Source organism: Scyliorhinus canicula, chromosome 4, assembly GCF_902713615.1.
Source record: "Scyliorhinus canicula chromosome 4, sScyCan1.1, whole genome shotgun sequence".
NCBI classification, from domain to species: domain Eukaryota; kingdom Metazoa; phylum Chordata; class Chondrichthyes; order Carcharhiniformes; family Scyliorhinidae; genus Scyliorhinus; species Scyliorhinus canicula.
Genome location: NC_052149.1, coordinates 92,170,732 through 92,185,627, shown reverse-complemented (window position 1 = coordinate 92,185,627; position 14,896 = coordinate 92,170,732). Strand labels below are relative to the sequence as shown.

The window sequence follows — 14,896 nt, the reverse complement described above, 5'->3', positions numbered from 1 at the left end:
AAGACAACAAAAATACTTCAACTTCCCATCCCTCAGCTATCATCAAATCTTCCCTATTGAGTCATGCTGGGGTTAAAACTCCACGGTTCTCCTTCAAGTAGCCAGTTACAGCCCTTAAACCATTAACCCAGCAGAACAGCTAACTTGGCACAGATTGGGACTTGAGCCTTTTCCCAGTCTGTACGGTTCTATTCCACATCAGGTGGTGCACTTACTAATGGAGCTATTGGGACAGTCACACCTGCTTGATGTGACTAAATTTGGCAGGTACTGTCAAACAGTGTTTCCCAGTTATAGACCAGAAGCAGTGCTTCAGAATAGAAAGTAAAACTATACTTGGCAAACAGGCAATAGAGAAACTATTCAGGGACTCTTTCACTAATACAATTGTCACTGGGACAAATGTCTCAGGCAGTGTGACACTGGCTGCTTTCACAGCATCTGGCTGATAACTTTGTCACAAGTGCAGTCACCATTCATCAGATTACAAAAGAATAAAGTGAAAATGTACATTGAAGAAGGCACCTGTCTGTAGGGGTGTGACATGCGGCTCATCGCTTTGTTCTAAAAATACTCATTCCCACTTTCTCTACAGCAAATTCACAAAATAGGAGCTCCAAAATGATGGTTGCAGTGCCATTACAGAATTTGCTTAAACCAGCTGCTCCTCTCGTGGCATCTTGGCATAGAAGCAAACAACTTCCAGAAATTCCAGAGGGAAGAGGGTACATTAGCAGCAGTATAGGGAGTGGGATAAGGAAGCCCTCAGACTGAAGAGGCACAGCTGTGACAGCTGAGAAAGGGATAAACTGGTTCTCAAGTTTCTACACTTATCAAAACAACCATTAATCATAAACAATCACAAGTAAGCCCACCAATCAGGTCATACACATTAGCCCAGTCGTGATGCCATCTAGTATGTATATGTGAATGCTACAAACCTAATCAGTGCAAGTACTTGAGTAGCTACTGGTATTTGCAGATCAAGAACATAAAAGTGTATATTTTAAAGGGGCACCATCACATTTAAAAAGTCTCTGACAAAAGTTGCTTTATTTAAAATTGCACCAAGATGCATCTCTGTTCTGTGAGTTTGTCACAGCATGATGCACAATTCGGCTCTCCCTTCAATTGAAGATAATGGGCAGGATTCTCCCGTACCCGGCAGGGCGGGGGTCCCGGAGGGATGGAGTGGCGTGAACCACTCCAGCGTCAGGCCTGCCCCAAAGGCGTGGAATCCTCCGCACCTTCAGGGGCTAGGCCGGCGCCGCAGTGGTTTGCGCCCCGCCGGCTGGTGTGGAAGGCCTTTGGCGCCACGCCAGCCAGGGCCGAAGGAACTCCGCCGGCCGGCGCGGGTCCGCACATGTGCAGGGGTGTCAGCGGCTGCTGACGTTATCCCCGCACATGCGCAGGGGGGGTTCACCTACGCGTCGGCCATCGCGGAGGCTGACACGGCCGGCGCATAGGAAAAGAGTGCCCCCACGGCACAGGCCCACCCATGAATCGGTGGGCCCCGATCGCAGGCCAGGCCACCGTGGGGGCACCCCTGGGGCCAGATTGCCCGCGCCACCCCAGGACCCCGGAGGAGCCCGCCCGCGTTGCCCGGTCCCGCCGGTAAGGAACCTAGTCCAATTTACGTCGCCGGGACTGGCAAAGAACCAGCGGGACTTCGGGCCATCGCGGGCCGGAGTATCGACGGGGGAGGTGCTGTGAGCAGCCGCCGACCGGCGCGATTCCTGCCCCCTCCGAATCTCCGATGCTGGAGAAGTCAGCGGCTGGCGGGGGCGGGATTCACACCGGGATTCAGCGGCCGGGGTGGGGTCGGAGAATCCCGCCAATTTTTTTCAAATATTACTTTTGAAAATACCATTCCTCTTTAAGACAATCTTCACACCATTATAATACTCTTTTCATAGTGGTTGACGCTCAGCCCAAAATTATCAAGTATCACCAAAGGTTATTTCCCTCACTATTTCATTCCCCACACTCCAGTTGCCCTCAATAATTTACAGCAATATTGCTGCACTGAACTCTTCAAGTCAACCAACCTACACCACATGGACTGCAGTTTAAGAAGGTAGCTCATCACCACCTTTACAAAATTTGATGGCTATAGAAGAATATGACATTCACTGTCAATCCCTCAGCATTCCTTTCGCATGTTCAGTGAAAGGACACATATTATCAGTTCCTGTTACTTACATCTTTACCACGAGAACCGCATACCATCAGAACATTTTTGTTCTATAATTTGTTTCAAAAAACCTAACAAAAATAGTCACCATTGCATTAAAAAGTATTTAGAAGACTAAATTCACGAATGAGGGCTACGACACTGCAGTGTCAACTCTCTGACCCATCTTCCCTTTAACCCATAACAGTGATACTTTGACTTGAATTTGACACAATTGTTGTGCCCAAATGTGTTTGCCAGCTATTGGCGATTTGCGCTTAGCATCAGTCTATTCAGCATTTAGCAACATTACATTTCAAATTAACTATTCCTGCTAAGTAGGGTCTGTATCGCTTAAAGAAACACCCACGTCAGATACCACTAAAATTAACTTCACAACATTCACATTGCATTATTAATGTATCAACATTTAAACGTTAGCCTCAGCCTATTCCAAGAGAATCTGAAATTGTCCTTCATACAGTTATCCTATGTTCAGTGTCCTCTCCATCATTCTGATGTACTATTTTCCTATTTTTCCTGTCTCTTGTAATTTTGTATAACTGAACTGTTTTTTTTTGTTGTTGCACATGGTATATTTATCCAAATGTGTGGAACTTTACTCCCTCCCTCACAGCACAGTGCGTGTACCTACACCACATAGACTGCGGCGGTTCAAGAAAGTAGCTCATCACCACCTTTACAAGCGGAGTAACTTAAAGAGGCAGACTTGTGCTCGGTCTGCATGGGAGATTCGAGGCAAAACCTTTTTACAGCACTGATGCAGCAGTATTTTAGTATAAAATGAAATCAAATTATTTTTATCCTGTGTATCCATTATAATCATGACATTTAACTGACACCCAAGGGCTGATATCCAAGCCTTTGAGCAGTCAAATAAAGAAGTGGCATGATTTAGAGTTAGCAAAAAAAAGAACTTGGAACTTTTAACAGAAAGCATGTCAGTGTATGAATGTATGAATCAGATTGAGAAAAGGAAGGCTCATAGAGGCTTATAGAGAATGAGAATAGTATTGACTGAACAGGAGGTTAGAGCTAAAGGAGAAGATAAAGTAACTTAGTTGTTACATTGACAGCCTAAAACAGATACAGATTTCAGTGTATGACAGGGTATGGGTGGAACATTCTGCTCAGTACAGTTATCTGCAGCTGGGGAAAAGAGGGGGTTAAAATACAAGTTCCATTATTTAAACAATTAAAATTAATTCAGTTACTGTTGATATAAAAAAATATTGTATTTGCCTCCAATTATTTTTTCAAAATTAAAAAGTTAGGATTCATATCTCGTTTTTAACATTGTGGGTTGAAATGACGGAAGTCAAAACTTCGAAGTTCTGCAATGATCTGAGCTGTATTAACAATGAACAAAGCAATTTCGGAAGCCTTCAGGTGAGGAATTAAAATCATCTACACCTCATCTGAAGCGGATTTGAATGCTCGTGAATGCACCACACCAAACAAATTCATGATTTGGATTATTTAAGACTCATTTACAATATCCAGAAATTTCATTACTACAGTAGGTAAATCCAAGCCGAACACCACCTAGTTTCAACCAAATATCTGAGATCAGATCAACCAAGGTGACATAAATAGCATTTCAGATTGTAATTGAAGGATTGTTGCAGAACTCAATATCTCTACTTATTCATCTGAAAGTACTAAATGATACGTATTAATTCCTCACAAAAACAGATGCTCAATCTATTGTGACCTATATCAGTTTCCTTCTGGTATTACCCAGCTGACAAAGGTCTGAAATATAGCCATTTTAAATATTTTCCATTTAACACGGGGAATTATTAGTTCATATAACATTCTTAGCATTTGAGTATACAGTATGCCCGCTGTTTTGAAAGCTAAAACATGCTAATCAGTCACCACAATCCTTGTGTTGTTCAGTGATGATAGACCTCCGTTAAATCAAGGATGCAATAGAATGAAGCAGACTGATTCGTACATAGTCTGTGATTCATATTCACCAGGTCCCACCCAAATCAACTAGAAACACATGTGGAAACAAAAGAGATTTCAAGCAGGGAAAAGTTAAATGTGAATACCTCATTGCTGTTACCTTCCTTCTCAAGCACATGGCAAGAAAATTCCTAACATTTATACACATGCTTATATTTCATTTGAGTTGTTCAGTTAGCTAGATAGCGCGAGCATGTGTTTCAGCATAACAGCAACAGGGCGGGTTCGATTCCCATTCTGGGTGAGGGAGACTTGGGAAGTGCTTCCTCGCCCTGTCCCCGTGAGTGGAAGGCAGTGGGAGCAAACCACCGCTGACCAAAGCTGCCAAAAAGGCTGCTCAGGATGAAACATCAATGAGCCAAAGACCTGCCTTCAGACAGCGCACATATGTCAAGACATGACATATTTCACTTAAAGCTTAAATATTTTTCTTGTGGTCATTGAATAAGTTCTAAAAATGAATGAACTGACACCTTGGACAACTAAACTGAAAATTCATCAAATGTAAATATAAAGATCAAGATATGAGACAAAAGGAAACTCAACAAAGCAAATCCACAAAATATTGTATAAGCTATTACAGAAATACAGAATTTGGCAAAACAAATTAGCAATACTGCCAGTCTTGGTGAGTTTACCAAAAGTACATTTTATCTCACCTCAAACAGCAATAATCTCAAATTCAGGCAATGAAGAAATGGAGCATCATAATAGCAAGAAACCCTTTGAGTAAATGCTAACAGATCTGTCTAAATGAAATTAAGTTCAGTAATGCAAACTGGGTGTTTCAGAGAGCAATCAAAACCTGCCCTCAACTGGGTTACTGCTTTGGCATAATTTATCTGCAGGTATCCATTATCCCTTAGAAAACATCCACTATCCATGCAATGCCATTAATGGGTTCTATTACAATTAGGAAGGTCACAGCCTCTTACTAGGTGATCCCACTAAAGCTTGCAAATAAATTGTTTTATTTTAAAAACTCTCAATTTTTACTCCTGAAGAGCTGAAGTCTACAATACATTGTTAGTCATACTGGTAATAACCCACAGCTGATTAAAACCTTGTACTACTGTACTCATATTTTAGATGTATTTATTTTGGCTTTGCAGAGTAATCCCTTTCTAAATGCAGTGCACACCACACAGTAGAAATTACTTTTGTAATGTTATTACACAAATGCTTAATGCACTTGTACAAACCAACTCTCCCCACTATTTGAACAGAAGCATTAGCCCATATCCCTTGGTAACAATGCAGGCACAAATTCAAATACCCTGCCTTAACTACCTTGCCAATTCATTCCTCACTCACATTCACTTGCATTATGAAAAAAATTCCAAAAGGTGAAAAGGCAAATCTATCGCAATTCAAAGCTCCAAAATAAAAATGGTATCTCTTACGGAACCTCAAGGTTCAGGATTACAGCCATACAATGAAGCAAAGTAACAGATGATGCTGCCACCTGATGGCAGCTATTGGGAAAAAACAGTTTCCCAGAACTGTCACAGTTGCTGACTTGCTAATTTAAAACATACATGTCTTCATACATTAAGAGCTGCAGTGATTAGAGAGAGTGTTGATTAATCATCCCTCAGAATCAATTACTGATCCGCTTATTGCTTTTGCAACCTTTAGCACCTTGTGATTGTGCATGTTTTGTGATCATTATTTGAAGATTTTTCAATTAAGGAAAGTTTAATTTCCTATAATGTTTTACGATTTATATACTTGTATCGATTTGTCTGTATCCCACAATATATTGGGGGGATTTTTGGCTTTATTATCAAATTTAGTTATAGCATATTTTTAAAGTTCCCATATGATAACCATAGGTCACCATTCACAAGAACCACAGTCTAAAAATAAATCCCAACACGCACACACATCTGACAGCAATACTGCAAGGAATACTTAAGTTAGGACCAATACCAACATTCAAAGAGGTTTTTTGTTGAAATGTACACAGTGGTAGATGTAGGGGGCGATTCTCCGAGCCCAGAGCCGGCCGGAGAATCGGCGCAACTGCGTCACAACGCCGGCGCGTGATTCTCCGAGGTGTGGAGAATCGGCGCCATTTGCACCGCCATATTTGGCGTGGCGGGGCCGCCAATTCTCCGGCCCAGATGGGCCGAGCGGCCGTGCCAATATGACAGAGTCCCGCCGGCGCCATTTACCCCTGGTCACTGCCAGCGGGAACTCTGCGGGAACAGTCGGGCGGCAGCCTGTGTGTGGGGGGGGGGGCTCCTTCACTGGGGGGGGGGGCTCCGATGGGGTCTGGCCCACGATCGGGGCCCACTGATCGGCGGGCCGGCCTCTCCCCCCCCCCCCCCCCGGGCCTACTGTCTGGCGCGGCCGGCCCCTGAACACCGACTCCATCTTGAGGCAGGTCTGCCGCGCTAAAGAAGTCCCCTGCGCATGCGTAGGATGGCGCGGCCCAACTGCGCATGCAGGGGTTGGCGCGAGGCTGAGGCGGCGTGAACCGCTCCAGCGCCGTGCTGGCCAGGGGCCAGAACCGGACGTAACCCGGCCCGGGTTCGCGCCGTCGATAAACGCGACGGCTTTCACCCCTGTAATATAATTGAACTTTACTTTATTCCTGGTAGGAAGTTACTATTTTACTCTTTTTTGGTATAATTAGCAACTTTGAATCCATGTTTTTGCTTCCCTGAACACTATGCATCCTGTGAAGCAGCACGGTAGCACAAGTGGATAGCACTGTGGCTTCACAGTGCTAGGGTCTGAGGTTCGATTCCCCGCTGGGTCACTGTCTGTGTGGAGTCTGCACGTTCTCCCCTTGTCTGTGTTGGTTTCCTCTGGGTGCTCCGGTTTCCTGACACAGTCCAAAGACGTGCAGGTTAGGTGTGATTGGCCATGATAAATTGCCCTTAGTGACCAAAAAAAGGTTTGGAGGGGTTATTGGGTTACGGGGATAGGGTGGAATTGAGGGTTTAAGTGGGTCGGTGCAGACTCGATGGGCCGAATGGCCTCCTTCTGCACTGTGTGTTCTATGTACAGCATAACCAGGCAGTGTGAATTCTACTTCAACAGCTACTGTGAATGGACTTTGAGATGGGCTAATGCTGGCTGAGCCAGGACCTATTACAGAATGTTAGGAGCCAAAGGCCTTTAGAGAAAGCTAGTCGACTGCGGCTGTGTGCGTGAGAGTGACGGATGGTATGTCAGGTGGTTGCCGATGTTAACACATCAACGCACTGATATGCTGATTTTCTGCTACCCAATGGCAATTTAAATATTAATGAAACTCATATTTAATCGCAATATTGATCCTGAGCGTTAAAAAATCTACTGAAAAATGTTTGCGGTACCTTTTCAATTATTGCAATATCAAAACAATAAGTGAAAACTGATTCAGCAACAAGAACACATAAAAATTTATTGCCTGTAAATTTGCTTTGCTTCCATTATCTATTTACAAGAGCTTGGATATAATGTATTACACGCATGAACATCCAGTACAACTAACAACAGGCATAAATTCCGAGACCAGTTGAATTTCACTTAATTACCCTGGAGGGAATACGTCGGTATTCTCCAGCCAGGACTCCAGCACTGTAAAACCTAATATTCCTGCAAAAAAAGTTACCTTGGGAGCCAATTTACCAGAAGAGCAGCAATATTATGATGTGCACAAGTTAACAGGTGCTTCAGAAACATTTTAATTCAACATCAATTGTTTGTAAGCACCACAGCTGACAAACAAGCATTCCACCCCCACGCCACCTTCACCTTCATCCCCCCCCCCCCCCCCCCCCCCATCCACTACTGCTCCAAGAGATATTTTGGGGCATACCAATATTCAGAGAGGAATATCCAACAGATTTTGCCGAACTATATTACATGAGACAAGTCAACCTCACTCAGCCCCTGGAATTAAGTCACTATTGTACTGCTCTTTTTTGACACAATTAATATCCTGGAATCCCCAATTTCGTTTCCATAATACTGCACACCTTGAGGAGTTATTGATCATCTGGTCACTGAGCTCACAGCAAAATCCCCTGTATGACTGGATTTTCAGCAATAAAAGCACAAATTACAAATTCAACACGAACAAAACTCCACTTTTTTGTCACAGGTAGACCCTTTCCGCATTATCATAGAATTTACAGTGCCGAAGGATGCCATTCAGCCCAATCGAGTCTGCACCGGCCCTTGGAAAGAGCACCCTACCCAAGCCCATGCCTCTACCCTATCCCCATAAGTCAGTAATACCATCTAACCTTTTGGACACTAAGGGGCAATTTAGCATGGCCAATCCACCTAACCTGCACTTCTTTGGACAGTGGGAGGAAACCGGAGCACCCGGAGGAAACCCACACAGACACGGAGAGAAAGTGAAAACTCCACAGTCACCCAAGGCCAGAAATGAACCTGGAGCTGTGAGGCAGTAGTGCTTTGCACTGTGCCACCATGCCGTACTCTTCTGCTCATTTGTTCTTTTGAAGTGGCGGGGCGGGGAGGAGAGCCAAGTAAGTACAGAAAGTATCACAGTATTCTTAGTAAATTTTTGTCCACCATCGTCAGTGGGCACTCATAACAGGAGAAACAAATCTGGTCATTTCAAGATTTGGCAAATTTATGTAATTAGTACTTCGATAGGGCAACTGTTCTCATTGTTTGGTGTATACTAGAAAGGCTCCAAATGATATGCAAATGCACCATCAACCCCACTTATTCCAATGGCACAGAGCAGCCATTATTAGTGCAGAGTGAGTCAATTTATTTTTGCTTCCAGAAATGCCTCCTTTAAATAGTCTCTATTTGATGCCACTTATTTTTCATTATTTTCTGTAACTTTGCAAAAACATTCTATTAAAGAAATAATTAATGGATGAGAAGTCATATGCAGCACAGCTGTGATTTTTCATTAACTGTTGCAGACTGAAGAGACTCATCGCTGGTGACGTACGTTCATAAAAATCAGCCCTTTAGCTCCCTGTGTTGAGAGAATGAGAGCTGGAGGCTCTAAGTTGTAGTACTTGGAAGTCAAAATCCAGTCTCTATAACAAAGTTTCGCTCTCTCTGGTGGTGGTGGTGGTGGGGTCCAAGTGAAAATAATTTTGGCAATATCAATTCCGCTCTGTCTATGGTCTCCCAAAAACAAATGTCCCAAAAGCAGCACTAATTCGCATTAAATTAGAATCTCCCTCAGACCATAAAGATGGCTGATGTGGGAAATCGAAATATTGCACTGGCATTTTAATTATCCTGGCGGGAGTACATCAATATTCTCCAGTCAGGATTGCAGCACTGTAAACCAAATATTCCTCCGAAAATTTACCTTGGGAGCCAATTTACCAGAAGAGCAGCAACAGTATGATGTAGCTTAGTTAACAGGTGTTTTAGAAATATTTTAATTCAGCATAAATTTTTTGCAAGAAAGCATCATAGCGGACAAGGTATTCTGAGTACATTTTTGCTCCATAGTGTGAGTGGACACTCATAACAGTAAATATAAATCTGGTCATTTCAGTGACAAGGTTTGGAACATTTATATAATCAGTACTTTTATAAAGGCAACTGCTCTCATTGTTTGATGCGTAATAGAAAGCCTCTAAATGATATGCTAATGCTTCATCAACCCCACTTATTCCAATGGCACAGAACAGCCATTATTAGTGCAGAGTGAGTCAATTTATCTTTGCTTCTAAAAAAAAACAGCACCTTTAAATAGTCCCTATCTGATGCCACTTATTTTTCATTATTTTCTTGAACTTTGCAAAAACACTCTATTAAAGAATAGTTAATGGCACTGTATGGGGTCTTTGTTTGAGGCGACAAATTAGAATGATTCTAATTTGTGCTGCCCCTAAACAAAATTCAGGGACTTAACACAAACAGTAGATACAGTCACATTTCTCACTTTGAAAGTACAACGAAAAGTAACATTCACTTTAAATCTAGTCTTGAAAAAATAGTCCTCATTACAGTTGTAAGACATTCACAAATCGGACTGATCAAGTCTGTTGTGCCAGGTTCTTTGGAAAACACGAACCTCTGCTGACACTGGATGCCAAAGTCAGAAATATTCCCCCCATTTGCAGACACAGTACCTACAGGTAGACAGAGAGAACCTTAACCTTCCTCACATTTTTCTGCCGATACTCTTCCTCCACCAAATATGTCAGATTGTAACATTCCCATTGGCAACCCCATTACTGTCAGAAATACTGTTGGGGCAAAATATAATTCAAACAATCGCCACAAAAGGTCCATGAGAATCTTCAGTGGCAGCAGAAAACCAATACAGTCCAAAAAGGTTTGAAATTCAGTTGGTTTGACACTACATTCACATTTCCATGGCCCGATATTTCATGTGGTGTAAATGGTGTGCAAGATATCCAGCTTCCAGATCAATATTTAAGTGAAGCTCTCACCTACTTCAGGTGGGCATGTGTTGCACAGATATTCCTAGCCCACAGGAGTCACACACATATAAGGGGGGCGATTCTCCGCTCCGCGGACCAAGTGCCCACACCGTCGTGAACGCCATCGCGTTTCACACCGGCGCGAACAGGGCCCGGGCACAACCTATTCTGGCCCCCACAGGAGGCCAGCACGGCGGTGGAGCAGTTCACGCCACTCCAGCATCCTTACGCTGTAAGCCAACCCGTGTATGCGCAGTTGAGCCGCGCCATCCTGCGCATGAGCGGGGAACTTCTTACGCGCGCCGGCCCCGGCGCAATATGGCGTGGGTGTTCAGGGGCCGGCCGCGGCGGAATGTAGGCCCGGGGGGGGGGGAAAGAGGCCGGACCGCCGATTGGTGGGCTCCGATCGCGGGCCAGACCCCTTCGGAGCCCCCCCTCCCCTCCCCCACAGGCCGCCCCCCGAGCGTTCCTGCAGAGTTCCCACCGGCAGCGACCAGGGGTGGACGGCACCGGCGGGACCCTGTCGTGTCGGAGCGGCCGCTCGGCCCATCCGGGCCGGAGAATCGGCGCTCGCCGTCTGCGGCGATTCTCCGAGCGGCCCGGCGCGATTCGCGCGGTGCTGGTTTCGGGTGGGGGTGGGAGAATCGCGTGTGGGTGTCGGGGCAGCCTGGCGCGGTTCGCGCGGCTTCGCCGATTCTCCCATCCGGAGGGGGAGGGGGGCGAATACCGCCCAAGAAGGGTGAGGATCGGGTGTGACTGATATTTTTCCATTTTCCCAACTAGGGTGGCTCAAAGTAAGCCTTCCAGTCAAAACTTAACTTCATCCTGGTTTTAGAGGTAGCAGTGAAGAAATGAGCTGGAGGAATTTGGAAACCTAAAAACTTTCTTATTGGTCTCTTCTATTCTTCTTGCAGAGGTGTTACTTAGTTCCCACCAGGGATTGAGGCTGATGTGTACAATCTGCAAATTGCAAAGGGCAGCACGGTAGCACAAGTGGATAGCCCTGTGGCTTCGCAGAGCCAGGGTCCCAGGTTCGATTCCCCGCTGGGTCACTGTCTGTGCGAAGTCTGCACGTTCTCCCCGTGTCTGCGTGGGTTTCCGCCGGGTGCTCCGGTTTCCTTCCACAGTCCAAAGACGTGCAGATTAGGTGGATTGGCCATGATAAATTGCCCTTAGTGTCCAAAAAGTTAGGAGGGGTTATTGGGTTACGGGGATAGGGTGGAATTGAGGGCTTAAGTGGGTCGGTGCAGACTCGATGGGCCGAATGGCCTCCTTCTGCACTGTATGTTCTATGTACTATGCAGGCTATTCACCTGCCGTATTAGATATTGGATTTAGAAGTAGGCAGGTGAAGATAGTTTCACAGGAAATAATGACCACAACTGGAATAGAATTATTGTAGATACACACAGAGCTGTACGTCTAGTGACCTACATTAAGCAACAATGTTTAAATAGACAATTGCTTACACGTGTGTTAAAACAAACGTAAACTACCACTACGCATATCTAGGAGTAAGAATTATCCTATAAACACTTGTCAGCAAAATCTCAACACAAGTGCATATAATTTAAACATATTTATATATCTGCTTCATGACATAAGTCAAAAGCTCCACCCTGAAATGGAAATACTTCAGATCAAGAGATTAGTTTCCCAGCTGACTGAAAAGCAGGTGTCAAAATATTCTTATGTTTTACTGCCAGTCTGCACGGAATTAATTTACATGCAAAATATGACAACTTAATCTTTGCCAGTCATGGAATGCTAACGAAAATAAAATGTCCTGTTCCTACTACAGTTGAATATGAAAAGTTTCCACATAAGGATTGCAATTCAAAGGAAAGTCAATGATATGGGCAGAGATCTGGGAGTATAGGCATTTAGAAAAGCAACAAGTTGGAAAAGGATCCAAGCATTTATTTTTAAGAGCTGCCCATTTATGTAACCCGGATTGATAGAGCAACCATCACTTACCTGCAGGGAATTTAGTATCACAAAGGCATACGCCATTACAACAGAGAGCGGAACAAGGACTCCAGCGAGCCAGGTGAGGCCAAGAATGGGCAAAAGCACCAGAACAGCTTTCACGGCAGCCCTGTAACACAACATTAGCATCAAGTAAGATGGAAAGAACACACAGGATGGTCTAGTTAAAGGCAAACCACAACATTTACTCCTCGCAGGCAACTCACTTGCCAGAGTAACAGAATAAAACTTTCAAAGTAATCGTAGTCATTTCAAAAGCAACATTGCTTCTGGGCACTTTGTCAACTGCACTTTACTCAAGTTGACTGCAAAAAGGGCAAAATAGAAAACTGGGAAAATGGTCACCAGATTTGGGCAATTTGTTCAAGCCAAAAATTGAAAAGGAGATTCTGAAAAGGGGTGCCAGGACAAAATATTATTTGTCTGTTGTCTCCATGGAGTTTGACTGAGCTGCTACGTGTTTCCAGCTTTGTTTTTGTTTCAGATTTCCCACATTGACAGCAATGTTTTGCTTTTGATTTCACAAAAAGAGCAAGTCAATTTTTGCTTCTGAAGAGAAATGATTCAATACTGCCCTCTAGAGGCCTCTTGCCTGTACACCATTTCTCACCTAATCTGATCGTAGGCTTGTTCGATGGGACTGCTATTGACAGCAAGCATAATTGTCCGTCGCTTGGCAGTTGACATGGTGATCAGCACAACCCGCGTGAGCACAAACATGTTCACCTATGTAGCAATTAAAAGCAATTGGATTTTGTTACAAAGTCATAAAAAGTCAACCCAAATTTAGTCTCTTGTAGCACATTTTTTCAGCTAAGATACATATGCAGCAAAATTTAATGTACGCTTCTAACTGCATTGGCATTTTAAAAAGAGCACTGGATGCCCCAAAGCATTGCTCACTATAACTCTGAACATACGCAATTTTTGTAAATTGAGCCAATAAAGACTTGGAAGTTAGGATCCCTCCAACCCCCAGCGCAACAAACATATTAAGGGGAGTGATATTAATTAAATGTAGTGACGGATTCGTGCTCAGTGTGAGGAGTTGAGGATGTTGTTCAGTCACTAAATGTCATGGCAGATGAATTTGAGAATGTTTTATCAAATGCTTTTAATTGATGTCAATCCAATCGAAAAGAATAATCTTATCTGTTAGGTACAAATAAAACATATTAAATGAAGACTTTGCTAATTCATTTTGGCTCAGATGTTACCATCCTCACCTTCCAGATACAATGCTGTTTAAAGGTTCAATCCCCACACCAGAATTTAAGAAGATAAATTCAGCACAGGACTGAAAGGACTGCCAGAGGTTCCACCTTTTCAATGAGATGTTCTGCTGTTCAGATAAACGTTGAGGATCCGATATTGCTAATCAGAGGAGCAGAGTGTTCTCCCATAATTAAGCCAGCCTTCCCCTCTCAACCAGCACCATTCAAAGCAAATTACGTTGTCATGCACTACCTTAGCCTTGTTCCAAGACCTTGCAGTGCATAAAATTGACTGCCACATTTGTCTGCATAACAACAGAAGGCAGCACTTCAAAAATAATTCCATTGGTTACGAAGCAGTTTCGGGCATTCAGAGGGCCTGATACGGTGCAATATAAATACCCACTCTTCCTCTGACAGGAACAACTTATGTTCTGCATTTGCAGCTTCAAACGCAGATCAGAGGAAGAAATCAACCAGTACAAATCGCCCAGCAGTGCATTTTCACAAACTGATTCTATAAGTAACTGTAACTAGTGAGTGTAACAGGTGTAGACAAAGCCAGACACCACGTGCATCCTTAGAACTCTTAGAAGCTAATCTAACTCAAATATTTTACACATCCCTCAGATGCTGTGGTGTTTAAAGTAACATGTCTATCAAAGCGTGTGCATGCACCGTACAGTTGTCCTCACATATCAGTGGAAAATTTTGTCAAGCTCGAATGTAGAAATGTACTCTCCTTTGAATAGTCAAGGCCTAACTATGATCCTTAAATTCACTGGGAAATGGAGCCAGAATGGGGATGAATCATTTTTCCTTACCATCATGTTCCAGTAGTATCAACTTTCAGCCATTACTTTAACATTTTGAACTGACGATTAAAATGGACTCTGCAAATCATGTAACCTTTGACATTGAGCTTCAGGCAGTTCTGAATCTCAAGCAAACACCTAATTAAATATGGGCATTCACAGCCATCCAGGGAATACACACATCCCTTTGTTTAAGGATGGACCATCAACGAAAGAACTATAGCTTTCCAACTGGCTTATCTTTCTGTTTCATCGTAAACTTAAAAAAATCAAAACACAATGCATGTTAGAGAAATGCATCCCATAAACCTTCCATCT

The 14,896-nt window shown here is 43.6% G+C and overlaps 1 protein-coding gene across 1 annotated transcript in view; it reads right to left on the bottom strand.

The window, feature by feature from the left end:
• Positions 1–14,896, bottom strand: part of LOC119964807 (adhesion G-protein coupled receptor D2) — a 447,246-nt gene that overhangs the window by 343,918 nt on the left and 88,432 nt on the right. Inside the window, exons 18-19 of the mRNA XM_038794816.1 lie at positions 13,160–13,275; positions 12,538–12,658 (exon numbers count right to left, since the gene is read on the bottom strand). Coding sequence (XP_038650744.1) covers positions 12,538–12,658; positions 13,160–13,275 — 237 coding nt within the window. The remainder of the gene's footprint in view (positions 1–12,537; positions 12,659–13,159; positions 13,276–14,896) is intronic.